General features: G+C 44.7%; 1 protein-coding gene across 5 annotated transcripts in view; it reads right to left on the reverse strand.

The window, feature by feature from the left end:
• Positions 1–7,829: 7,829 nt before the first annotated feature.
• The window catches only part of a1cf (apobec1 complementation factor), an 18,748-nt gene continuing 1,508 nt past the window's right edge, over positions 7,830–25,069 (reverse strand). Inside the window, exons 2-13 of one of the 5 annotated variants that reach the window (XM_073489328.1) lie at positions 20,945–21,095; positions 20,653–20,787; positions 20,451–20,581; positions 20,119–20,357; positions 18,093–18,257; positions 17,742–17,839; positions 17,371–17,508; positions 16,295–16,367; positions 12,938–13,161; positions 11,757–11,893; positions 11,139–11,293; positions 7,830–10,278 (exon numbers count right to left, since the gene is read on the reverse strand). In XM_073489328.1, coding sequence (XP_073345429.1) covers positions 10,124–10,278; positions 11,139–11,293; positions 11,757–11,893; positions 12,938–13,161; positions 16,295–16,367; positions 17,371–17,508; positions 17,742–17,839; positions 18,093–18,257; positions 20,119–20,357; positions 20,451–20,581; positions 20,653–20,787; positions 20,945–21,046 — 1,752 coding nt within the window. In that variant the 5' untranslated portion in view covers positions 21,047–21,095 and the 3' untranslated portion in view covers positions 7,830–10,123. Of the gene's footprint in view, positions 10,279–11,128; positions 11,294–11,756; positions 11,894–12,937; positions 13,186–16,222; positions 16,368–17,370; positions 17,509–17,741; positions 17,840–18,092; positions 18,258–20,118; positions 20,358–20,450; positions 20,582–20,652; positions 20,788–20,944; positions 21,096–25,069 lie in introns of all 5 variants that reach the window. The other 4 variants (XM_073489327.1, XM_073489326.1, XM_073489325.1 and 1 more) reach the window with 4 other exon arrangements.

Raw genomic sequence — 25,069 nt, forward strand, 5'->3', positions numbered from 1 at the left:
TGGACAGGTGACAAGGTTTCTCTCTTCCTGCTGTATGTCAGGACGTTTTGTGGCAGCAGCTTCAGTCTGGTGAATCTCCACAGATCACTGTGGCTAATCACCTTCCCAGCGTGAGTGAATAGACGCTTCACCTCCTCCATTCACTGACAGGATGGAGGGAGGAGGAGGAGGAGGAGGAGGAGGAAGGGAGGTCAGCAGGAACTCTGCTCCTTCAGTCTTTTATAGTCACTCCTGACCAATCCAGAGCAATTAACTCTGTAAACAGGAAGTCACTGTGGCATCACAAACCTGCATGACTTCTTCAAATGACAGTTTTCGAGGCTTAATATTCATAAATATATCAGTTTTATTTCTGAGTGTTTCAGAGTCAGTTGTATTCATTCTGTTTGTAATGAGGAAGAAGTCTCTGATTATGCTAAGCTAACTCACGATTGGTAGTTTGAGGTGTGATGTTCTTGAGTCATCATTAAACATCATTTATCGAGCTTCAGGTCCGACATGTCGACTGTCCTCTGCACTGCAGCGCTGAGCGGCTGGTTTCTCTGTGAGAGCATTAAGGTCAGCGTGAGAAAGAAAATGAGACGTTTGTTTTTTTTCATTATGCACTTCAAGAAAAAAGTCAAAATGTGGAGAATAAGTCGACTCCTCTGGTCCGTCAGATCCAGTTCAGCCTGAAAGAGCCTCCGGTCGGTGCCGTTACTACTTTACTACATCGTTGGAGCGTAACGACCTGTGTGGTGTAACAAAGTCCTCATACTGACATCTACACTGTGTTTATGAGCTGAGAGAGAAATAATGTCTTTGTTCCTGAAGCTGATTCTGAAGTTTCACCAGGTCATCAGCACAAGACACGTTGTAGAGACGGACACATGAGCTGCTTGACGTCGTCTCAAAAGTCTAAGTGCTGTATCGTCGGCGACCGGACTTTCAGTTTGTTGAAAAGTCTTTGTCTCCTCCAGCTCTAACTAACTGGAGGAGCTGCAGGTTTGTAAACTGTGGGAGTGAGAAGATGTTTACATTGTTGTCCTCAAAGTCTCAAAAGGTCGACTTTATGTTCCACATTGTTACTTATTTCTTGAAGTGCAAAATGGAAAAAAGTCCTGCTCTCATTTTTTTTCTCAGCCCTGATACTCTTTCATAGTTTTCCTCATCTCGCTCCGACACAGAAGAGTTGCACTGATTTTGTGCCTCTGTCATCACACCTGTCCCCACAAACACAGTCTCGTTCTTTTTCATTTGATTCGTTGTCAAAGCAAAAAGCTGAAACATCCATTTGTGTAATATTTCAGACTATATTCAAACTCAGTGCTGATGATGGCGTTAATACAGAGAGGGAGTTACTTTGTGAAATGTTACATTACTCCTACAGACTGTTCTGTGTGCATTAGCAGTAAATCAGCACGGCGCTCCACAGGAAGTGAGCGTCTTTTCTCATGAAAAGCCTGGTCAGCTTGTAATCACCAGAGCCGCTCTTTATTTTTGGATAATTATGTTGGTTCCCGCTGGATCCCAAAGCAGGGCTCTCCTCCGTCCTACCACTGTGACTCTTCACATGTCAGATAATAGCGTGCTAACGTTAGCTTTGTTAGCTAGCTACATGACAGCTACGCCTGCAGGTAGTGGCTGCAAATGTTAAGTAAAGTTTTTTAGCAGTCTAGTGTTCGTACTTTTACTTCAGTGAAGGACCTGGATACTTCCTCCACAAGTGTTCAGCACAAAGCAGTTTAAACTCTCTCGTTAAGACTGTTCATTTAAAAAGGTTCAGGGTTTCTCCTTCTTGCGCCGCCTGATGCAGAGTTTTAGCTTCCTGTTCACGCTGAGAAAACATCAGATTCGGGTGGAAACAAGGCGTTACGCTGGCAGTTTGAAGCGTCCTCCTCCTCCTCAACAGGCTCCTTGTTCAGCCTGCGAGGACTCAGCGTCTCTGCTGACTGAAGCCTTTTGTCCTCCGAGCACAAGGAGGGACGAGGAGACAGAAAGAGAGACGGGGTGAATAGAAACAGGAGGGTAAACAAGTTAGATACAGAGCAGGCTGAATACACAAACTCTTCACTGTCGTCTTCAGATGAAAACATCCTCAACACGTCCACCTGCTCTGGTTCGTGACACACAGCTGTGGAGTTTTTCATCAAGGTTAAATAAAATGCTCAGATTTGACACATTAAACACCATTATCATTTCACTGACAGGGTTCTGGTTTGGTTGAAGGTGAACAGTCACACTGTTGTCTCCCCTCAGTCTGCTGATTCACTGTTCTCCACAGCTGACACAGGTGATGTCACGATGATGTCATGATGATGTCATGACATGAGGTCGTACCAGCAGATATCACGATAACATCTGCTGTCACGTGAGCATCTCTGAGGCTAACATTAGCATGCTAACATCCAGTGTTACTCGAGTAAAAGTAAAGATGGGATGTTGAAATATCACTGTGGTAAAAGTGAAAGTCGTGCATATGAATAGTAATCGAGTGAAAGTCTGTAAGTATCTGATATTAAATGAACGTACGTATCAAATGTACAAGTGAAGTAACTGATCCAAATATTTAGTGTTTATAAGTGTTGTGTCAGGGAGGAATAAACAACAGCAACACAAGAATAAACAACAACAACAACAGAGTGATGATCCAGAACTGCTGACGTCAGCGTTACAAGAATAACATGAAAAAAGATAAATGTCGGAAAATAAGAGAGGTAATAAAATGTAAAGTTGTAAATGATGTGATTGTTGTCAGTGGTCATAAACCATGTGGACCTGTCGATGGCGCTCGAAGATCAATAAAGTTTTGAAGTTTTCGCAGCAGGACTTCCTGTCGTGGCTCTGATGGTTTAGGGCATGAATCTGATGTGAGTCCGGGTCAGAATGAACTCTGAACCATGAAGGGTTAATCCCTCACTTTACCACACGCACACACACACACACACACTCTGTTGATGGCGACTGTGACATAATCCTCTTACATCATCAGTGGCCTCGGGGTGGATGGATGTGAGAGGCTTTGATCTGCTGAACTGATTTTGTCTCAAACGTTTTCACGGCTCCACAGTCGTTCTGGACGTGTTCACAGTACGGACCTGGTTCTGGGCTCTTTTGAACGGGGCTGTCGCCTGGATTGCTTTTGAAATAAATGGTTGTTTTCACGTAACGTGATCTAACATTGCTAATGAACTATCATGTATGTGCTTTGTTCAGGCTGGTTTAATCTTCCTCGTTACATGTTCAGTGTGGCAGCAGAGGTCACGTTGGTCCAACACGAGAAACATCCAGTTCACAGTAAAATGAGTTATTTCACAGTTGGATCAGTAACATGTGAAACCAGCATCTGTCTGTTTGTGTGTTGATGTGATGCGACTCTCTTCCAGGCACCGAGTCTGCAGACAGCGGCATCGGGGACGTGGACGACCTGCCGGTTCCTCAGCAGATCCGGATCAGTAGCATCACCTGTGATTCGTTCAAGATCAGCTGGGACATGGAGAGCAGAGGCCGAGACCGGATCACACACTACTTCATCGACCTCAACAAGACGGAGAACAAGAAGGAGAACAAGTTCAAACACAAGGTGGGTCGAACGACTCCTCTGAGGCGAGACATATTAACACCTGCGGTCCTGAGATACGATACGATGCATCAGTCGATCGATACGATGCGTCCATCCATCGATATGATGCATCCATCCATCGATACGATGCATCCATCGACAGAAACTTTTGATTAATCGGAAAATGATTTAATTTAAATGTGAGGACTCGATGCTTTTCACAGTTGGTCGGACAAAACCAGACGTCACTGTTCACTGACGTTTTTCACTTACAGACAAAATGATAAATTAACTTCTTAAGAAATAATTTGCAGATGAATCAAAAGTCAAATTAATAGTAATTTGCAGCCCTGGACTTAAAGGCACTTTTAAAAATGACAATAACGATAAGGACAGAAACCTTTACGAGAGAGAAGGGACGCGACGGTCTGCTGATGACTTCCATCAGGTTCTCCGTGGTTTGTGACTTCTTCTTCTTCTATGGTTTAATGGCAGCGGCTGGAGAATCAGCTCCACCTGCTGTTTCTCCGTCCACACATCAGCTCACATTCACACGACAGGAGATGATGGAGACAAAAACCACCGGCTGCGTCTTTGTTTTTCAGGACGTCCCGACGAAGCTGGTGGCGAAGGCGGTTCCCCTGCCGATGACGGTGAGAGGTCATTGGTTCCTGAGTCCTCGCACAGAGTACACCGTGGCCGTCCAGACCGCCGCCAAACAGCCGGACGGAGAGTACGCCGTGTCTCAGTGGAGCGAGATCATCGAGTTCTGCACCGCAGGTCCGACACACCTGAACTCATCACGTTGTGTTCACTTACACTCGATCTGCTGCCTGTAAATAATAAATAATAAATGATAAAAAATATATAATGCATTGATAATAATCTCCAATAGTAGACCTGATCCTTTATGATAAAGATGTTTATGTTGTGTAAACTTAATGAACAATCTAATAATAATGTTTTATTTCAGTGTCAGTCACTGCTTCTGTCTGATTGATGGTGAGTCAGCAGAATATCTGCTCATTTAAAACAGCTGCATTATTGTGTTTTACCTGAGAATGCAGACGAGCTGTGGACTTCTTCAGCCCTGAGTGTTGTCTGCAGGCCGGCTGCACTCAGCCTCCGCCACAAGTCTGTAAATCACTGCTGCTTGTAAAGCTGCCAGGCTGTGAGCTCGTGCTAATGACCGGAAATCCTAATATAAAAACAAACTTGTCTGCAGATTATTCCACCGTCCATCTGAACCAGCTGCTGCAGAAAGCCGAGGCCATCGCCGGCAGGATGCTGCCGTTCACCGTCTTCTACAGAAACCAGCAGCAGGAGTACTTCCAACAGGCCAGGTGTGTGTGTGTGTGTGTGTGTGTGTGTGTGTTTACGCGTGTGTGTGTGTGTGTGTGTGTGTGTGTGTGTGTGTGTGTGTGTGTGTGTGTCTGTGTCCACCACCTGTGACCTGTGTTTGAACCCCGTGTGTCCTGAACAGCCCCTCGTATCGCTCCAGAGACGCTCAGTGTTGCCGCATGCTGCCGGCGGTTAAAGACAACAGCGGCAGTCACGGCTCGCCCATCAGCGGCAAACTGGAGGGAGTCTTCTTCAGCTGCAACACCGAGTTCAACACGGGGAAACCCCCCCAGGACTCCCCGTATGGACCCTACCGCTTCCAGGTGGGCGCTCACGGGTGATTTGTTTTGTGTCTTTGCAGAGACATGCAGCAGGTTCATCGGCACCGTTCACAGTCTCACACGAGCTGACGTCGCTCCACTGGATTCTGGTTTCTCTGAACGACGTACAGAATCTAAAGGTCGTCCAAGGGTTTTGGATCTGGTCCGGAAATCAGGCTCATGAAACAAGCAAATGGACTTGCTTCGGCATAGTTTGGTGTTTCTAGGGAGGGACTTGTCATGGATATTGATTGGCGTTTACAGCAGCCGATAGCGCTGAGTGTGTGGTACGTCCTCTGCCGTGGAGCTAGTGGCATTTAGCAGTTACTGTAGCAACAAAGCTAATGGTGTCTGTCTTTGAGGAAACTCCATAAATCGCCTTGGTACTGTAACTGTCCTCCGTATTTCTCTGAGGCTGCGTTCGGCTCCGGTCCAGAGGCGTTCATTGTGAGGCTGCTGGTTAGCAGCAGTTAGCGGTTACTATAGCAACAAGTAAAGCTATCTGTCCAGAGTCAAGGCAGAGCAGCCGGAGGACGTCAGAAAATAGTTTCTCCATAAAATAAAATCCAGTTGAGTAAAGAAACACGACCATAACAGCTTCATAACAATGAAGACAGCTATTGGACAAAAGATTAGTACACGCCCCCGAGTGCAGGATGAGTCATCAATATCTTTTTATCATTTTTCAGGAAATTATACGAAAAATACCATAAAGAACACCCACAAAACAATCGTTTTGTCATTGTTGGGCCTGATGCTGGAGGAAGACGTGTGATAAAAACAGTCCAACCTTAATTTTGACTTCATGGAGTCTTTGTTTTTATTAGAGGCTGAAGTTTTGATTCTGATACTGTTGTTTCTGCACAGATCCAAGCAGACCTCCTCTTCAACCAGAACACCAACATCTACTTTGGGGATTTCTACTGCATGTACACGTCGTACCACTACGTCATCCTGGTCCTGGCTCCTGACGGCTCCAAAGGAGACGTCTTCTGTAAAGGGAGGCTGCCAGCGCTGGACAGGTCCAACAACTGCTTCCTGAGCTGCACTGAGGAGGACGACGGCTCGCTGTCTTTCCGTCACGCTCAGGACGTCATCCTAGAGGTGATCTACACGGAGCCGGTGGATTTGTCTTTAGGGACGGTGACGCGGATCAGCGGGCACCAGCTCATGAGTCAGTCCACCGTCAACGCCAAGAAAGACCCAAGCTGCAAGATCTGCAACATCAGCGTGGGACGTTAGCTGATGTTTGGACTGGACCAGCTAATCTGCTGTTGACTGACATGGTGGTGAGGAAGCTAACAAGCTGCTAACTGTGTTGAACACACACTCATGTGGAACAACAGGCTGGCTACATGCTAGCAATGCCTGGCTAGCTAGCATGCAATGCTTCTAACTAAATACTAAATCCACTTTTTTAACCTGTGATGACACATTCAGTTGATTCTGGTGTTATGTATTCATTGAACCAGAGTTACACATGTAACTGAGAAGAGGGCGAGAGCGTGTGACCAATGATAGAGCTGACAGGAACCAGAACGTTACGGTTCTGTTCCAGAAGTAACAAGAACTCACCAAATATGACTTCAACATTTAAACATCTAACACTGCGCTCGAAATGATGTGAAGTGTCTGAATCACAACATGTGGATAATAATATAAAATAGGATGTGACACGGATGTTTATTCAATATTCGTGTTTTCAGACTTTAAACAACATTTCCCACAATCCCACTGACCATCACCAGGGAAACGTCACATCTGGACAGAATGACACGACACAGACCAGCGTCTGTGGTGAGTTCACTGTCTGTAACAACATCGGGACAGTGGAGCGTCTGTGGTGAGGTCACTGTCTGTAACAACATCGGGACAGTGGAGCGTCTGTGGTGAGTTCACTGTCTGTAACAACATCGGGACAGTCGAGCGTCTGTGGTGAGTTCACTGTCTGTAACAACATCGGGACAGTCGAGCGTCTGTGGTGAGTTCACTGTCTGCGTCTCTTCTTCGCTTTATTAAAGCTATTTTCAGACTTTTCCTCAGAGGGAGGACGAAGGATTTTACAAACTGTTGAAGTAGACGACTGTTGGTTTGATAAAATGTGAGAAGAAGACTTTTTCATTAATCATTAATTAACATTACCGGCACTCACTGTAACTGGAGCTGCTGCTGCTGCTGCTGCTGTGGTGGAGATTCACCTGATGTCTGTCGACAGCTGTGACAAACAAACTTCAACTCAAAAAACAACTTAAGTGTGTGTGTGTGTGTGTGTGTGTGTGTGTGTGTGTGTGTGTGTGTGTGTGTATCTGTATTTCGGCAGTGACCAGAACAAACAAATGAAAAGTAGCAGGGACACTGTTTGCTCAACAGGGAAGTTAATCACTATCTCATTCAGTGACATTCTTTCTTCTTTATCAGTGATGACTGAAAACACAATGTGCAGACAGTCTCAGGTCAGTGAACCCCAAAATCCAATTTGTCTGATGGACATTTGAGTGTGTTCACTTTTAATGCTGCCAAGTGAGCAGACGTGTGTGTCCAGACCCAACTGAAGGTCAACAACAGTAACATGTAATAATGTAAAATGTAATAAAAGTGAAATAACACCGACACAGTGGAGTCGCTGCTGCTTCTGCAGTTTTTTGTCAGTTTTTTTTATTTCTAGAAGATTTTGGATCATAAAACATCACATTTTTTTCAAAGCCGCTTCCTTTATGACATGAACAATACCCACAATCCTCTCTGTTCATCACTGATTAGCACTGATTCACTTCCACATGTTTCTTGTTTCCAGGTCAATTATGGAGGCAAAGAGAATGCAAAATAACTCTATACAAATAGCATCTGGATATTAATTCTTTTTCCTGGTATAAAAATAAGTTCTAAGTGCTTCACACACTTTAATACTGTCTCTGCTTTGGCATGTTCACAGCTCAGATGGCAGCACGTGTCGTCAACGTTAAACTCTCGGGAAACACTTCGGGAAACAAATATCAAGTCGGACTGAATCATCTGCTGCTGATGAGACGTCGTCCGACTTGTTCACATCATGACTCGTACTCACAGTCGCCACTAGGAGGCAGCTGAGAGGCGATTTCTCAATGAATCCAATCATGAGTTTCAATATTATCATTTTGACTTACTGACTTATAATTCCTATGTATTATTTGCGACCATCATGAAGTGACACAGAAGTCAAAGCTCCGTCCTGATTGGGAGCTTTGGTTTGGTGTCCTTTGGCAAATGTTTTTCCAATTTTCTTCCTTACTTGAACCGCCAAAGTTGCCACACACAGATATTGTTTAAAGAGTTTGAAAAAAGTTTGCATTGGACAAAAAAACAAACAAAAAAACAGAGAATGCAATGAATGTGATCAGCGGTTTGCGGAAATATCAAATATTGATGTTCATCTTTGGTGCTAAACTCAAAAACTCCAGAGAAGACTTGGCTGGCTGGACTTTCACGATGTGAACATGAAAATACTGAAACACGGTAAAGAAATATCAACCCCCGACAACAGTGACGATCTGAAGCATTCAACAGCTGAGGTTTACGTTCAGGTGTTTTTCTTTAAATATATGTTGATTAGATGTCATCAAAGAAGCGCGATGGACGTGTTACAGGTAGTTGTAATAAAGCGTTCAAAAGGCAAAAAGAAATTAGCTTTTGACTTTTCATTAAACTGGCAATAGACAACTTTTTTGAAACTTCTCAATCTGCCGTAAATCCTGATGTCACAGTGTAATGTCATCCGCGTATAGATTGATTCTCTATAAACCTCACTTTCACTATGACATTCAGTCTGACACCAGGCTGGATTTTTCTCAGAATAATAAAGATTGAACTAAAGCACAAAGGAAGCGACCATTGGCATTGTTTTCCCCGGTCACTCTCCCCAGGTAATAGTGGAACAACTGGAATGACTGTTTAAAAAAAAAGACACCCGCTGATGGAGGAGGCAAAGAAGGTGAAGAGGGAGAGTGATAGAAACCGAGGTGAAACAAGAGTGAACAGACTGACATTCACTGGATAGAGACGCTCCGGTGTTGTGTCAAAGTCACTTCCCCCGTTGATATGTGTTTTCTCTTGGCACCGACTTGAGATGCTTCAAAACCACCATTCTTTTTTACAAAACCTGCCTTCTTATTAATACAACCGGCTGTGACCTTTCACTGCACTCTGATCTTTCACAGTTTAAAGAACTACGAAGTCCAGAATGTCTCAGACACCACAACAGATTTTAGTCTTTGCTGTTTTTTCTCATCTTATTTTTCATACTTTTGTTTTCTGGACAAAAAAACATTTGAAATGGTCAAAAAAGTGCAAATCTAAGGTTTGCAGTTAAAGACATTCAAAAGGACTACAAATCCCAGTTTGAGATAAAATGCAGGGTTACAAAAAAGGATAAAATAACAAAATCTACTTAGCTGATTCAATTGAATATTGTAAACGTACTAGAAACATGCAAACAACGAAAACATATTAACTGATCAGAACATTAATTCAGACCTTCAAACTGCCAATCACAGGCCAGCTAATCAATCACAAAGCATTCACAGATATGTATGAACACATTATTCAAACACAGGTAGAAGAGCAGAGACAAAATAGAGACTGGTGAAGGTGTGACAGGTGAGGAATTTGTTTCAGGGTGACTGATGAGTCCGATACGACTTCCAGCAGCGGTTTTCAAATCATGTCTGACGATACAAAAGCCAACACGGGTTTCGTCTCCATGCAGCCAGCAGCATGACGGTGCATTCACACTTCACTGTTTGCGAACAACAAGGCTTTAATTCTCAACCTTTTTGTTTCAGTCAGCCCATCAGAAAATTAAATTGTGTCTAACTGATTTAAAATGCCCCCAAAAAGAAGTGTAATGTGAATGCGTCCTCAGCTACAAGTGTTTTTCCTCATTCTTTTAGAAAACGCCATATCCATCGGTGTGACGTGTCGCCACAGCGAAGGCGGGGTATCCCTCATAGGTGGTGTAGGCGGTCAGGTCCTGACCCAGAGACACGGCCTGCTTCAGCTGGGAGGCGACAGCCGACGACGCCGGACTCGCCAGAGTGTAACCTGGAGAGAGACGAGACGGGAAGTTTTATCGGGAAGTCTTTCACTTTGGAGCATGTGTTAGTTGGTTACTGATGATGTGTATTTTGATAAGGGATGCACAACAATCATCAGGCAGAGAACGGGAAATTTCAATTATTTTTTATTATTCTGATGATGAAATTATAGTCGATAATTTCCATGATACAGTAGGTGGCGCTATGCCGCTTAAAATTGGTTTGCTATCTGCCACTAACACAGAAGAGGAAGAAGACAGGGGGAGTCGAATGACGACAAGCACAGCAGGCTGGTGCTTTAAAGATGTCATCGCCCATACAGACATTTTTTAAAGTTTCAGAGGAAGAAACCATGTTTGCAATTTCTAGGTGCTGTATCGTCGGCAGCTGGACCTGATTCAGTCTGTTGAAGACGTTTCACTTCTCATCCAAGAGGCTCCTTCAGTTCTAACTGGAGGAGCTGCAGTTTTGAATGGTTGTAATGCGTCTGAGGGAGGGAACTCAGGACTGCATTGTGGGTGGGTGATAAGTAGTGTTGTCGTCACCCTCCCAATCAACCACCTACAATGTAGTACTGAGTTCCCAGACTTCTTAACAACCATTCACACCCGGGCTCACCTAGCTCTGTAAGGACACTCCCACACAGAGTTTAAAAGCCTGCGACTCCCCTCCGGTCAGTTAGAACTGAAGCAGCCTACGATACAGCACTTAGTATTACAATGACCTGGATGACTGAGAACCTTCATCAACATGTTTGCAATTTGCCATAAAATGTTGTTTTTTTTCTCGTCCGTCTGGGTCTGACTGTCTGTTAGTTCTGTTCTTTGAGTAATGAGTTAGTTTCTGTGGGTACGGACCTTCACATACCTGGGAAGGCTACTGAAGCCACGGCGGCAGCAGTAGCACAGCTGGCATCGGCAGCGCCCTCCGTCTGCAGGCTGAGTGTCTGCAGGGTGTGTTCGGCTGCGTGGACTTTAGCTTCTTCTACAGCAGCACACAGCTTAGCAGGGGTGAAGGGATGGCTGCGGAGAGAGAAGACCAATCAGAGGCTAATGTGTATAGATGACATGTAATATGACATGGTTCAGTGTCAACAAACACAGGAGGCATAAAAGCGAGTTCATTGCAGCGATATTGCTGAATCTCTCTCTCTCTCTCTCTCTCTCTCTCTCTCTCTCTCTCCCTCTCTCAAACCAACCGGTCGCAGCAGATCACCGCCCGGCATTGAGTTCAGTTCTGCTCGAGGTTTCCACCTGTTAAAAGGCAGTTTTTTCTCGCCACTGTCGCCAAGCGCTTGCTCAGAGGGGAAAAGTTGGGACTCTGAATAAATTATAAATATAATAAAGATTGATTGACTGAGACTGAGATGTAATGTTTTAAGTAGTAGCAGTAGCAGTAGTAGTAGTAGTAGTAGCAGTGGTAGTAGTAGTAGTAGTATAGTAGTAGTAGTAGTTGTAGTAGCAGTAGTAACAGCAGTATTATTACATGTTTGGGTTCTGCGTGGCCAAAGCTGGTATGGTGATCTTGTAGAGGAAGAGCTGTCTCTGGTCTGGACCGATGGCAGAGTGGAGCTGATAGACGGGTTGACCCCAGTTATTCTTCTGACACAACTCCTCCAGGACCTGACAGACAGGAGAGACACAGACAGACAGACAGACAGGAGAGACACAGACAGGAGAGACACAGACAGACAGACAGACAGACAGACAGGAGAGACACAGACAGGAGAGACAGACAGGTTTTATGGAGTCAAATTTAAAAGGATAGGTTTTGTGTATCACATCTCAAATCTTATGGCGACGTCACTGAAAGAAGTCTGACGGGACAAGAAAGAAGTCTGGGTAACCAGCTCTTTGTTTCCAACATGTCTGATGTTTTCTGTCGGTCAGACTTCTGTACAGTGATCTCACCATCATCCATCCTGCACTGAGTCACAGTGGCAGCAGGCTGAGGGGAGCTGAAGCAGAGCCTCTACACAAGCAGAAACACAGAAATTGTTCCCAGGACGCGATGTGGGTCCATCTTTTTTATTACGATTAAAATATTAAAAGCTCATTGATGATAAATGTTAGACACGTATGTGGATCCAGACAGAGCCCAAGAGATTACTGATGAAACTGAGCAGTACCACCAGAAATCCTAGGTGGCAGTGTAGCTAAGTGAGACATCTGAAAGTCCTAGAAAGGATGTTTGTCGTCAGTTTCTCCATTCTCCGTCCACATGTTACGATGTGTTTAATGACCTCAGATTATCACAACCTCCTCCACATTGTCCATGTTTGTTGTTGTCAGAAACTCTGGGTGTATGTTGGTGGTGACGGTTGCATCATTTGAGATTAACAGATCTTGTCTCATACATCAAGGGGGCATAAATGAGCTGGTGGTCTGGACACACAAGGAGTAAATTGGTTTGTAGGAACCACCCCGGGACTGTGACCGTGTCCTCCAGGTGATCATCCTGGAGGACACGGTCACAGGAAGTGGTCACAGGTAAACTCATGACAACTTCCTTGATTCCATCCAGCTCATCAAACAGAAGACTGTGGTCCAAGATCTCAGTGAGTACTTTGGGAAATGATAAAACGGATAGAAAATGGAAAAAACAAAAATAAGAGCTCATCACCCTGTGGACTGTGGCCTGTCTGGTTCTCAGGTGTGCTCTGTTACCTGTGGTGCAGGTTTGATGGCTGCGGCCTTCAGGCTCATGGCAGCAGGGTTCATGGGGGTCAGCTCCATGCCCGGCAGCAGGTCGTACAGCTTCTCCTCCGCCTGCTTGTCCCCCTTCAGCCCATAGGCGGCGCCGCCGGCACCACTGCCTCGACCCATGGCTCCGACCCCGGCAGCGTAGGCCAGGTAGCCCCGCCCACCCAGCCCCCGCACCCCGGCAGCCCCTACAGGTACAGTCATGTAAATTTCTACAGGAGACCGAAAAGGCAGTGAAATCAATCAAATCACCGGAAATCAACCGGGAAGAAGAATCACACAGAGACAATTAGAGTGAACAGGTACAGTGGTCGTCATGGTAACGGTGCGTCGACCTATCATCCGCTGAGGATTTTTAATCTCCATGATTCTTTTTACAGTTTAACATTTTTTGCAAATTCTTTCAAGATTCAGACATGTGACTCGAGTCCTTTTGTCCAAGTCTCAAGTTAGTCCGATTTTCATTTCTTATAGGAATCAAATCAAATCAAGTCGAGTCGAGTCGAGTTGAGTCGAGTCGAGTCAGGAGTTCAGGTTCGTCAAGTCCAGAAACTCCCTCCCCAAGATCCTGCAGTGTTCTGAGGCGATCAGACCGAACACGAAGCAAATTATTCAAGATTCAACATTAAATACAAAGTCAATGACGCAGCGCAAATTCTCCTGAGTTAAAAATATTGAACTCAAGTGAGGATTTCTCGTGACGCCGTCTGAGAGTCGATCAGCGTTGACGTTCACACTGAAGTCATGACGTGAACATCGCTGATGTCCGGACATTCATGAACAACAATGGAGCAGACGATAATAATCAGTAATCGTGGCTGTTACTGACGTGGTGAGACCAACGTGATCAAACTCACGAGGTGAATCTTCTCTTCGTGTTTGGTCTGATTGCAGCTTTACCTGCAGGGCTCTGTCTTCATAAAGAGACAGCACAGGGTGTCAGTTCCTGTCTCATGATGATCTTACTGGCTGTTTTATCTGACCGTCTCTGAAAGTCTGACAGTGAATTCAATTTGTATTATAATTATTGATATTCAGTGGAATAACTGTGATCAAACAAGTTTATCTCTCAATTAAAAAGTACTAGAAATACAGACAGACTAAAATATATGTATAAAAAAACAAACGAAATGAACACGAACAAGTCACTGAAGTCGTCATGACTCAGGTCACGAGTCTTTAACTTTTGAGTCCGAGTTGTTTTTGTCAGGTCATCAGAACAGCGACTCAACATCTAATGTTTGATTAACGTGAGGAAGTGTCACTTTTGATTCAGTGGATCATGTTTGATTCAACAACGATCAAGAGACATTCAGACATTCTTTGTGTCTGATTGGCTCTTGAGTCCAAACAGTTCAGAAATGTTTTCTATGATTTGACCGTTTCATAAGCCCCGCCCCTCCTAGTGACTGTCTCCACACCTGCACACCTTCCAGTTCCTCCAACGCCACATTAGCTGCTGTGATTTCTCTCATGCTGTGTAAATGGTGGCCCCTGGTGGACAGAAGGTTCACTACAGGTGAACCCAGTCTTTCCCTGTTTGATGGCCAATTACAGACAGGTGAGCTTCAGGCCACAGATCTGTCTGCTCTGCTTCAGCCTCCCTGCCGCGTGTTCCTGAGAATGTAAGCTTGTTTGTATTTATTTGCATTTCCTTGAAGTCTGAGTTAATTATTAATGTGACCCGATCCAGGTGGTTGGTTGGTTTGTGATCAGGATTACACAAAAACTACTGAACAGATTTCCATCAAACTTAGATGGACGATGAGTCTCAGCCCAGAATAGACCTCATTAAGTTTTGGTGCTGATCCAGATAAAGAGACAGATCCGGGGATGTTTTCTCACTTTCTTAAATATTGCAAGACAGGGCGTTTTTTTCCAGTTTTGTAAATTTCTTAAGGAATAATTCATGTACTGGATGAAAAGAAATGTATTGGTGGCTCTGATGTGGATCCAAACAAAAATCCGGATCTAGTGGATTTAAAATGTTTCATTTGATTTTGGATCAGGCTTTATGGAATTAAAGGGGACTGTTGGGCCTTGGCGGAGGTACGCACTCTACTGAGGGCAATTCTAGTTCTAGATGTGATTATTTTCAGAGCAGAAAAAGAAAACATGTTATAGAGTTTGCAAAGAAAACTGTGGCAGATTTGACACCAAGATTCATGTTCAGGACGGGTCCAGACAGAAGCAGCGTCTCATTTCTAGCTGCTGACCATCAGTTTGCTGAAATGACGACTGTCACTGGAGGATTTTATGAAATGTAGCTCGCTCGTTGATTAAGCTAACTTTAGTTCTTAAATATCTTCTTATATATCTTACATCTTAAATATGCCCATGAAGCTAACGCTAACAGGTCCTGCATGAAATAACCTGATGCATCAGATGTTTTGTTGCACAGAACCATCTAGAAAGCAGCTGCTGGAAACAGTTTGGAAAAATACTTGGACGAATTATTTGTCCATCACCGTTTGTGACCGAGAGAAGAGAGAAGAGCCTTCAGTGTCTTCTTCGCTCTTCTTTAATGAAATAAACTCAGCGCTGATGCTACAGCAGCTACGCTAACCTCTGGAGGAGCCACTGTTGTTTCGGTGCTGCTGTCGCTGCTCGGCTGGTCGTGACGGTGTCGAGCTGATGAGCTCTGCTGAGAAGTTCTGTACGATCGGGAGCTGCAGACATCCTGTGTAGCTGCTCAGCTTCCATTCTTACTCGGTCTTTCAGTCTGTTTTCATTTCACGACAGAAACTAATGGAGGACGAGGTCTGATCCAGTAACATGGCAGAGCTGCTAACGTTAGCTTGTTGGGACTACTTCTGGTGGCTACATGTGATTGGACAGCTGCAGTTTGGGGGCGGGGTTTAGTGAACGGTCAACTCACTGAAGACACTTTTTATCTGCATTTGGACTTGAACTGAGAATGTGACGTCTGTCAAAGAGAAGGTTCAGGAGGTTCTGACGGCAGCAGTTTGATTTAAAACTCATGATAATGTTGAATGTGAGTGAAGAACAGCTGTAGAGGAGCTCAGACTCACAGGAGCTTTGTGTTTAACCGGATCAGAAGTCTGACCATGTCTGGCTTGTTTTAAGGCCGTCATGAAATCTGAAGAAGAAAGTTTATAATCTGAAATCAAATATTGGAGCGTGTTTGTGAGTGTGAGCTCCCCGTCCATCCGTGTTTTTAACATCCAGCCAGGTGACGATCAAGTTTCGTCTGTTTGAGCGCGGATCAGCAGAGACGACTGTCCTCACCTCTGACAGACGGCGTCCTGATCAAACCTCGTCCTCCCACGTGAGCTTTGGCCGGCGGGAAGCGGAACTGACCTGGTATGGCGGTGTAGGCCTGGGGGGCGTAAAACACGGGCGGGCCGAGGTACGCCGCGGACGGGTCGTACACCTGGAGAGAGAAGAGAGCTTCTTTTGTCTTTGATATAAATTATTTCTAAAGAGAATGAGTCTCATCAGAAACTCATGTGATCATCTTCAGAAGTTTAGAGACAAACGGGTCATGAAGGGTCATCAGCGTGTTTTGTGTCTCTTTAAACTCATTAATGTTTGTGCTGTTTACATCAGTTACCTGCCTGTCTCTTTATGATGTAATGATCTGAACTGTCCACTAGATGGAGCTGTTCACCACAGTGACCCTTCAATCAGCCCATCAGCCACTGAGTCTCACAGCTTCAGGCTGCAGCGGTCAGCTGATGTTACAGGACGTTTATCTGCACAGCTGATGGAGCTTCTCTAAGAGGAGCAGCCTGTAGTTTAAAGGAGCAGCCTGTAGTTTAAAGGGGCAGCCTGTAGATTAAAGGGGCAGCCTGTAGATTAAAGGAGCAGTCTGTAGTTTAAAGGGGCAGCCTGTAGATTAAAGGAGCAGCCTGTAGATTAAAGGAGCAGGCTGTAGTTTAAAGGAGCAGTCTGTAGTTTAAAGGAGCAGCCTGTAGATTAAAGGAGCAGTCTGTAGTTTAAAGGAGCAGGCTGTAGTTTAAAGGAGCAGCCTGTAGTTTAAAGGAGCAGTCTGTAGAGTAATGAGCAGACAAAGATCCTCATTGGCTGATAAACAAACTAAATAATCAACCTCTCTTTGTTTTCATGACTGAATAAACAAACAGACCTTAAAGGACAACACAATTTATACTGCTTTACTTTGTTTATATGTGGCGGACCCTGCCACCTTTCCAGCTTCAAACAGTGTTCTGGGACCTTGTTTTCCTCTGAGAACAGCTGGTTCTCAGAGGATGGACTTTTGGAGTTTGTATTTCTTGTAGCTTCTTTAACGTGACACAAACATTACAGATCATAAAGTCCAGGAGGACCACTATGACTTCTTCTCTTGAATCTACGCTGACGCTGTTGTACATGAGATATTCTGGGACGTGGACGGTCTCCTGCGGGACTCGTACCTGTCCCAGAGTGTAGGCAGTGTAGTCGGTCTGCAGCAGAGATCCTCCCCGTCCTCCGGTCCCTCTGGTGTAACGGACGTAACTGTCTTTGTCCACCGGCTTGGCCAGAGTCACCTCGATAGGAGAGCCATCCACCAGCTGGAGGGAGGAGGACAAGACAAAGTCTCTCACATGTCGTCAGTGTTCAGATCCTTCACTTAAAGGAACAGTTCAGCCAGAAATGATGACACTTCTGGCTGAACTGTTCCTTTAAGTTTGAGCTCACTTGAACTACTTTATGAACAGTGACGTGTCTGTAGTGTTTCTGTCCTAACAGTCAAAATGTGTTTTTGTTCTCCGATCAGTCTGGAACCATTTTGTCACGGTCTGACCTTTCCGTTGAGAGCGTTCATGGCGTTGACGGCGTCTTCTCTCTGGGTGAAATGGACGAAGGCGTAGTCTCTGATCTTCTTCACTCGCTCCACCGCACCTGTAAACGCCACAAACTCGTTTGTTTGGATCTTTTTTCAGCCTCCTGGAGCTTCAGTGTTCAAAATCATAAAGGTTGTGAGATGGATCCCTGTGGACCAGAAGTCTTTACTTCACATCCCAAATCATAAAATCTACCTGCAGAGTTCAAAACCCAATAATCCATCACGCTATGGTCCCGCCGGTGCATTCAAGGACACTCCGACATCAGAGCTTTAATATATGCCTGCTGGATTGTGTAGTGTTACTGTCACCTGGTCTGAGGCTGTTGAACTCCTTCTCTATGGTCTCCTCTGTGGTCTGCAGCATCAGGTTCCTGACGTACAGTATCTTGACGGTCGCCATGGTGTCCTCATCCACCTCCACCTCCGGCTCCGCCCAGTCCACGGCGATGGCGTGACCCCACAGCTGAATACGACCTGGCAGAGAGAGAGAGAACAGGTGGGTTTCTTCTCTTCTTCATTGTCTTTATTTATGAACGTGACGCTGTGACCTGATGTTGCCTTCAAGCTCCAGTGGAAATAATCAGAAATAGGAAACTGGGGCGCACAGAACACATGAACCTCAGTTTCCGGGTCGCAGTTCTGGACACTTTCCAGCTGTTTTGCTGCATTCACTTTGTTTTAAGAAATACTCGTGTGGACCGGACCTAAAATACCATTAAAGAAACCTGTGGAATGACTTTGTTGCCTCCTGGTTGCTCAGGTCTAGTTAAAGTGGACTCAGCAGTAATTATTTGGATCACAGCGAGTTCTGAACTGAAGAGAGACGTCCGGCAGAAATCCATCTGAAAACAGAACCAGCGGTGACTCAGCACCTCCGGTTCTTTCCGTCTGGCTCCATGTTACACAATAAACCTGCGTCTGTGTCTTATCACCGCCGGCCTCGTTACCACAGATCTGATCCGCTCAGAGCGCTCGGACTGAAACATGACGTGTGAGTGTGTTTATGGTCGTTCTGATAGCGCCGATCGCTCCCATCACGTAGAGTTTCTTATCTTATCACCACACTCATCAGAGCTCTTCTGCCATTGGACACTGGCCCAGTGACAGCGGCTGTGATTGGCTGGTGATAACGCAGTCAGAAGGAGACTTTGACAGTTTTGATTATGTTGTGTTTATTTTTACGAGGCGTTTGACACTTTTAATGTTCGTACAGCTTTAAAATAACTTGTTAGCAAAACCATCACAGCTGATGGAGACACCGCCTCACTGGAGCACGACTGTGTTCGTAAGGAGAAGTTGTGTATCGCTGTATGAATAAAGTATCATCATCATCATCATCATCATCATGTCTCATACTTTGTGTTATGACCTGCAGAACTAACGACATCAGTCTCAACTTTAGTTCATCTTTAATGGTAATTAGCTAATGTTAGCATGCTAACACGCTAAACTAAGATGGTGAACATGGTCGAATGTTACCTGCTAAACATCAGCAAGCTGGACAGTTTTGAGGTTTTTGTACTTTACTTGAGTATTTCCATTTTCTGCTTCTTTATTCTTCACCCGACAACATTTAGAGCCAAATATTGCACTTTTTACTAAATAAAACATTTAAATTGATCTATTATTATTATCATTATTATTTATAAATCAAATTTATTTTATTGACAAATTCCATTATAATATATGTATCAGTTACTTTTACTTGTATTTACTAAAGTACATTCAACATCAGATACAGTAAGACTTGTACTCGAGTACTATTCGTACGGGTGACTTTCACTTGTACCAAAGTAATTTTTTACCACGATATCTTTTACTCGAGTGACTGTTGGGTTTAGCATTTAGCTCAAAGAAAGGCAAAGAGAGTCTCGTGAATGCAACAAATTTGTCGTCCGTTTCATAAAGTCCATGCGGAGTTATGATTTGTAGTCACTTTTGAAGGCGTCCTTGAACGCACCAGCGAGGAGAGTTTCCTGCTCTGAACTGTGATGTCACTAAGGTTTGACGAGTACTCGGCTGAAGTGAGTAATCCCGTAGAGACGTTTTACTCGTGAGGTAACTGACTTAAGTTTATTTATTATATTTTGTAAACATCTTACTCTTGTATAAAAACATAGAAACTTCTCTAACCAGATCAATTTCAGCCTTAAATCAACAACTTCCTGTTTGAGTCCTGCTCTTTCCCAGCATGGATATGGATAAATCACGCTGTTGAACATGTATCAACAAAGATAGAGATAATGTTGTACTGACTCATCCTTAATTATCACACGACTTAGTTTGAAAAACAAACGAGTGTTGTCGAGACGAGTGTCGGGTGTTTGGCGTCTACCTGGCAGCAGTTTGCGGCGGGCCATGGCGGCCGCCCGGTGGCTTTCGTACTCGACGAAGGCGAAGCCTCGGTTCTTGGATTTGTCGGCGGCACTGGGGTACACGATGACGTCAACGACCCCGTCGGTGACCTTCCTCATCTCAGACAGGATCTCCTCGCGCTTCTTGGTTTTGGGGATCCCGCCCACAAACAGACGGCAGTTATCGACGCTGGCACAGACGCCGAGGAGGCGGCCATTTCTGCAAGGAAGGGAGAGCAGCGCAGTGATGAGATCAGATTCAAACATTTAACAATGAAAAGTTGGAGAGATTAAAAACCAAACAGACCCGGACCTGATCTCGTAGTTGTTGAGCTGCTTCATGGCTGTTTTGGCTTCCTGTTTGGTGCTGAAGGTGACGAAGGCGTAACCGCGGTTGTTCCCGTTAAAGTCCATCATCATCCTCACCTCGTAGATCTTACCAAACTGCAGACAGGAAGACGTGAGACCAACATCCACGATAATATCCTGGAGAAACAAAACTCTGCCTCTCTCACCTTCTCACACAGAGGAACCAGCTCGTCTTCAAACAGATCTCTCGGTAGTTTCCCCACAAAGATCTCGCTGCCTCTCTCTGGAGGCGGACCGTCCCAGTCGGGCGGTGGGCCGCCGTACCGCCGCTGGCCGTTCTCCTGAAACAGGAATCATAAAGCTAAAAAAACATACAGACTCTACAAATATATATCAACATCTGGACACTCGAACGTCTGAGAATCAAGTCCACCAGTCGCTGGTTGTTTGGTTTACTAACTCAACATCTGGATTTCAGTTTCAGAGGAAGCTTCCTACCTGCTGCAGTTTGTATCCCGTGCGTTGCATGAGCGCCCGCAGTGCCGCCTCCTTCTGCGTCCCCGCCAGTCCGTCCCCGCTTGCTTTCTGATTGGATTCCATTGTGTGTGATTGACAGCGATACGTAAATCAGGGAAATTAGGGGTGCTCACTGGAAAACAAGAACACAACAACGTACTGTACATTTTAAATTTCTGCAGACAAAGATGTTCATATCTTTGGATTTTAAGAGTTGTTGAGTGAAAATGAACTTTATGAAATGGCTACAACAAATATGAGAGAAGAAACATTTTATTGATCTAAACATGTCACATTTTACAGATACACTAAACAGTAACCAGTATAGGCGACTTCTTTGTCCCCAGACTCCCTTAACAAATGTGTCAGTTTAGTGAGTTGTTGAGTTGGAGACACTTTATAAACTGTGTGAAACTCTGTCTCTGACTGATTCTGACTTATTTGTTCCTTCTTGTGAATTCAGCAAATGTTCTACATGAACTTCTTTCTGTCTGGTGTCTGTTGGATCACTCAGGACAGATGGTAACAGCAGGTGTGAACAGGCTGTTGAATAAAGGTGAATAAAGTAAAAACGATGACCTCGGTGGCGTCCTCACAGAGCTGAACTCTGCCGCTCCTCCTCCTGTTTTCCTGCTCTGAACAACAGATACGAGTGGTGAAGTGAGCAGCAGAGAGGTCAAGGTCTGTCCTGTAATCATTGACAGAGACTCTGAACAGGCTGCAGCCCGACAGTCCGACTGACTGGAGGCACATCAGGAATTATGGGAACACAATTATTCAAACATCTTGTAACCTCCTGAAACAAAGCCTCAGCCATCATTACTGTGTTGTTTCAGTACAATCTCTTAACGAGGCAGTGATCAGGTAACAGATCAATCCCCTCTCTGATTGATTATCTTCACGATGACATAATGTGTCCTGATATTCATCACTTGACAAACGACAGAAACATTTTAACTTGGTCGATGCTGTATACTGTGAATTTAAATACACAGCGTCCTGCTGCCACAAACACCGGATGTGTTTCTCTATTCACTGTTTTAGTTTTAAGGTACAGTGACATCACTGAAAACTACATATCTGTGAGGAGTCTTTAAACATTTACGTCTTTAGTGGGAACCAATGAGCCACAGACAGGAAGTCCGACAGCACTGAGAGACGGATGACAGTGTTCATTCCTCTGAAAGCTGCTCAGTGGAGCATGAAGCCAAAAAAGCTCGACGTCCCGGGTATGAAAATACCTGGATCTGCAGTGTTGTGCGGCCCACAGAGCGTGAGCACTAGAGACTTCCACCGACCGAGCCGGCTCATTTCCTGTGTAGCGCCCGGCTAACTCGAAGAGAGATGAAATAATTTAATCATGCAACTCTTACAACTGTTGACATGAAATGCTCCAAGCTTTCTACGTCCAGGTGGGTACTCGTTTGATTACAGTCGACCTCAGTATGTATCAGACGATCGAATTTATGAATGAAACTTCATATTTACGAGGTCTGAGGCTGAGAGACAGAGTAGAGAGCAAAACTCCATTTGTCATTTATATGGTAAAATAAAAAACACGACTACTCTGGTACTGACAGGACGCACACACACACACACACACACACACACACACACACACACACACACACACACACACACACACGCACACACACACACACACACACACACACACACACACACACACACACACACATGCAGAGCTAAGTGGCTACTTAAAGCTAACCCTTTGAACCTTAAAGAAAAGTTGATATAATCAGTTTAATGCTAAACAGCTATTAGCACAGTGACACACACACACACACACACACACACACTGTTTCTTTGTGAGATGAGCACTTCACATCAGAGAGGGCGAGAGACAAAAGAAAACAGAGGGGTCATGATGAAGATGAAGATGAAGATGATGATGATGAAAGCCTTTTAATTTGAAAGTGTTTGAACGCAGGAAGTGGAGACGGTTTAAAGGTGAATCGGTTCAGGTGACCTGAGAGTCTCCTGCTGGACAAACAGGCAGAAATCCACCAATCAATACTGCTGACGGAGGGGCGTCACACACACACACACACACACACACACACACACACACACACACACACACACACCACACACACACACACACACACCACACACACACATACACACACACACACACACACACACACACACACACACACACACACCACACACACACCACACACACACACACACACACCACACACACACACACACACACACATACACACCACACACACACACACACACACACACCACACACACACACACACACTCTTTGATCTGACCGTGTTGCTCTTCTGTTCGTTCATTTGTTTATTATTCGTGTTATTTCGTCTTCAGTCGAAACATCAGTTTAATTAAAGACGATGTGAAACTGAGAGAACCAACAAATCCTCTCAGAGAAACTACGGAAGCCCGTTGACGCAAAAACAAACAGAATTAAAGAAAAAAACATGAAAAGTCGTAAACAATATTCATAGAAAATAACGTGTCTGAACTTTGATCTGACAGGAAACAGATTTTAGATTTACTGAGAAACAAAAGACAAGAAGTTCAAACTTCACGTCAAAACTCAGTCTCAACATTACGAGATGAAGTTTAACTTTCTGTTGTTTACTCAGAATTATAAAACAATCAACTCTTTTTGTATCCTGACTCCATCTTTACAATTATTTTATGCAAACTTTATTCAAACTCTCAGATTGTTTTGTAAATCTTTACTCTGACGAGCCAGAATCACAAATCAGACGTCTTCAGACCTGTACAACACAACACCCTCATCTTCAGACCCTTTAAAACAATTAATGATAATAATAACAATAATATATAAAACGCCTTTTTTCTTTTAGTTTGTTGGTGTGAATGAGCTTCCATAGAAACCAGATAAACCAGAGTGTTTACTAATCAATCCGGTTTATTGATCCTGACCCGATCACATGTATTCTAATGTCATCCTTTAGTCTCCTCATCATCCAATCAGCTGTGAGGTTAGCCCCGCCCACCCACACATCCATGATTGACAGCTGTGAGTTAGGGTCAGTGATCTCCTACGATTCCCAGCATGCCTTTCAACCAACATGCTTGTTTCAGCCGGTCCAGATCTGGACCAGAACTCATTGCTGCACGTGGGCCGTCACCGGGCCATCACAGGGCCGTCACCGGGCCGTCACCGGGACGTCACCGGGCCGTCACCGGGCCGTCACCGGGCCGTCACTGGGCCGTCACCGGGACGTCACCGGGCCGTCACTGGGCCGTCACCGGGACGTCACCGGGCCGTCACTGGGCCGTCACTGGGCCTTGATCTTCATCAGCTTCATCATCACAGGCAGCAGCAGACTGCACAGTTCTACCTGTGTTTAGTGCTAATTAGCACGTGTTAGCATGTTAACGTGCTAAACTAAGCTGTGACTGATCAGTTATTGATCTGTGATCAGCTCTCACATCAGGCACCTTCAGGTTCATGAAAGTCTGTATAAGAACATTTTGTATCATGTTTGTTCAGCTGATCCAGAGTCCTCACTGAGGCCGGGAGAGACCACATCGGCCCAGTTCAGGAGTCTGAGCTGGTCTGGGATCAGATCTGAGACCAGCTGCAGCATCACGTTAAACTTCTGTTTGTTCACTGAACTGTGAGTTAATTCCTGTTTCATTATTTGTAATCTACACATTTTAAATGTGGCCATGTGGAGGCCATTTTGAACCGTCCAGGGTGGAGCACCGTGTCACAATCAGCAGCTGGTGGATCATTGCAGACTATCTCTGTCATTATAAATTCAAAATGGAGGATGTAGGAGATAATGAACCTCTGGAACAACTGTTAAATCCTTTTATTCTCTCTAAACCAGGCGAGGAGGCGTCTTCTCATCAGATGTTAATCACATTTCTCTTCCTGTGGTTGAAACTAAATCAGTCCAGTTCAGGTTTTGCACCAACATCCTGTCTCTCTCTGGATCCACCTTATTTTATATGTTCTGATCAAACTGACTCGTGATTTGTTAAACATAGTCTCTATATCGGTCTAATAAGTGGAGACATATCCAGATAACGTCCAGACGAGAGAAAGAAAAACATTCATAATGTTTTAGTTAG

The sequence above is a fragment of the Pagrus major genome, chromosome 20 (genome assembly GCF_040436345.1).
Source record: "Pagrus major chromosome 20, Pma_NU_1.0".
Taxonomy (NCBI): domain Eukaryota; kingdom Metazoa; phylum Chordata; class Actinopteri; order Spariformes; family Sparidae; genus Pagrus; species Pagrus major.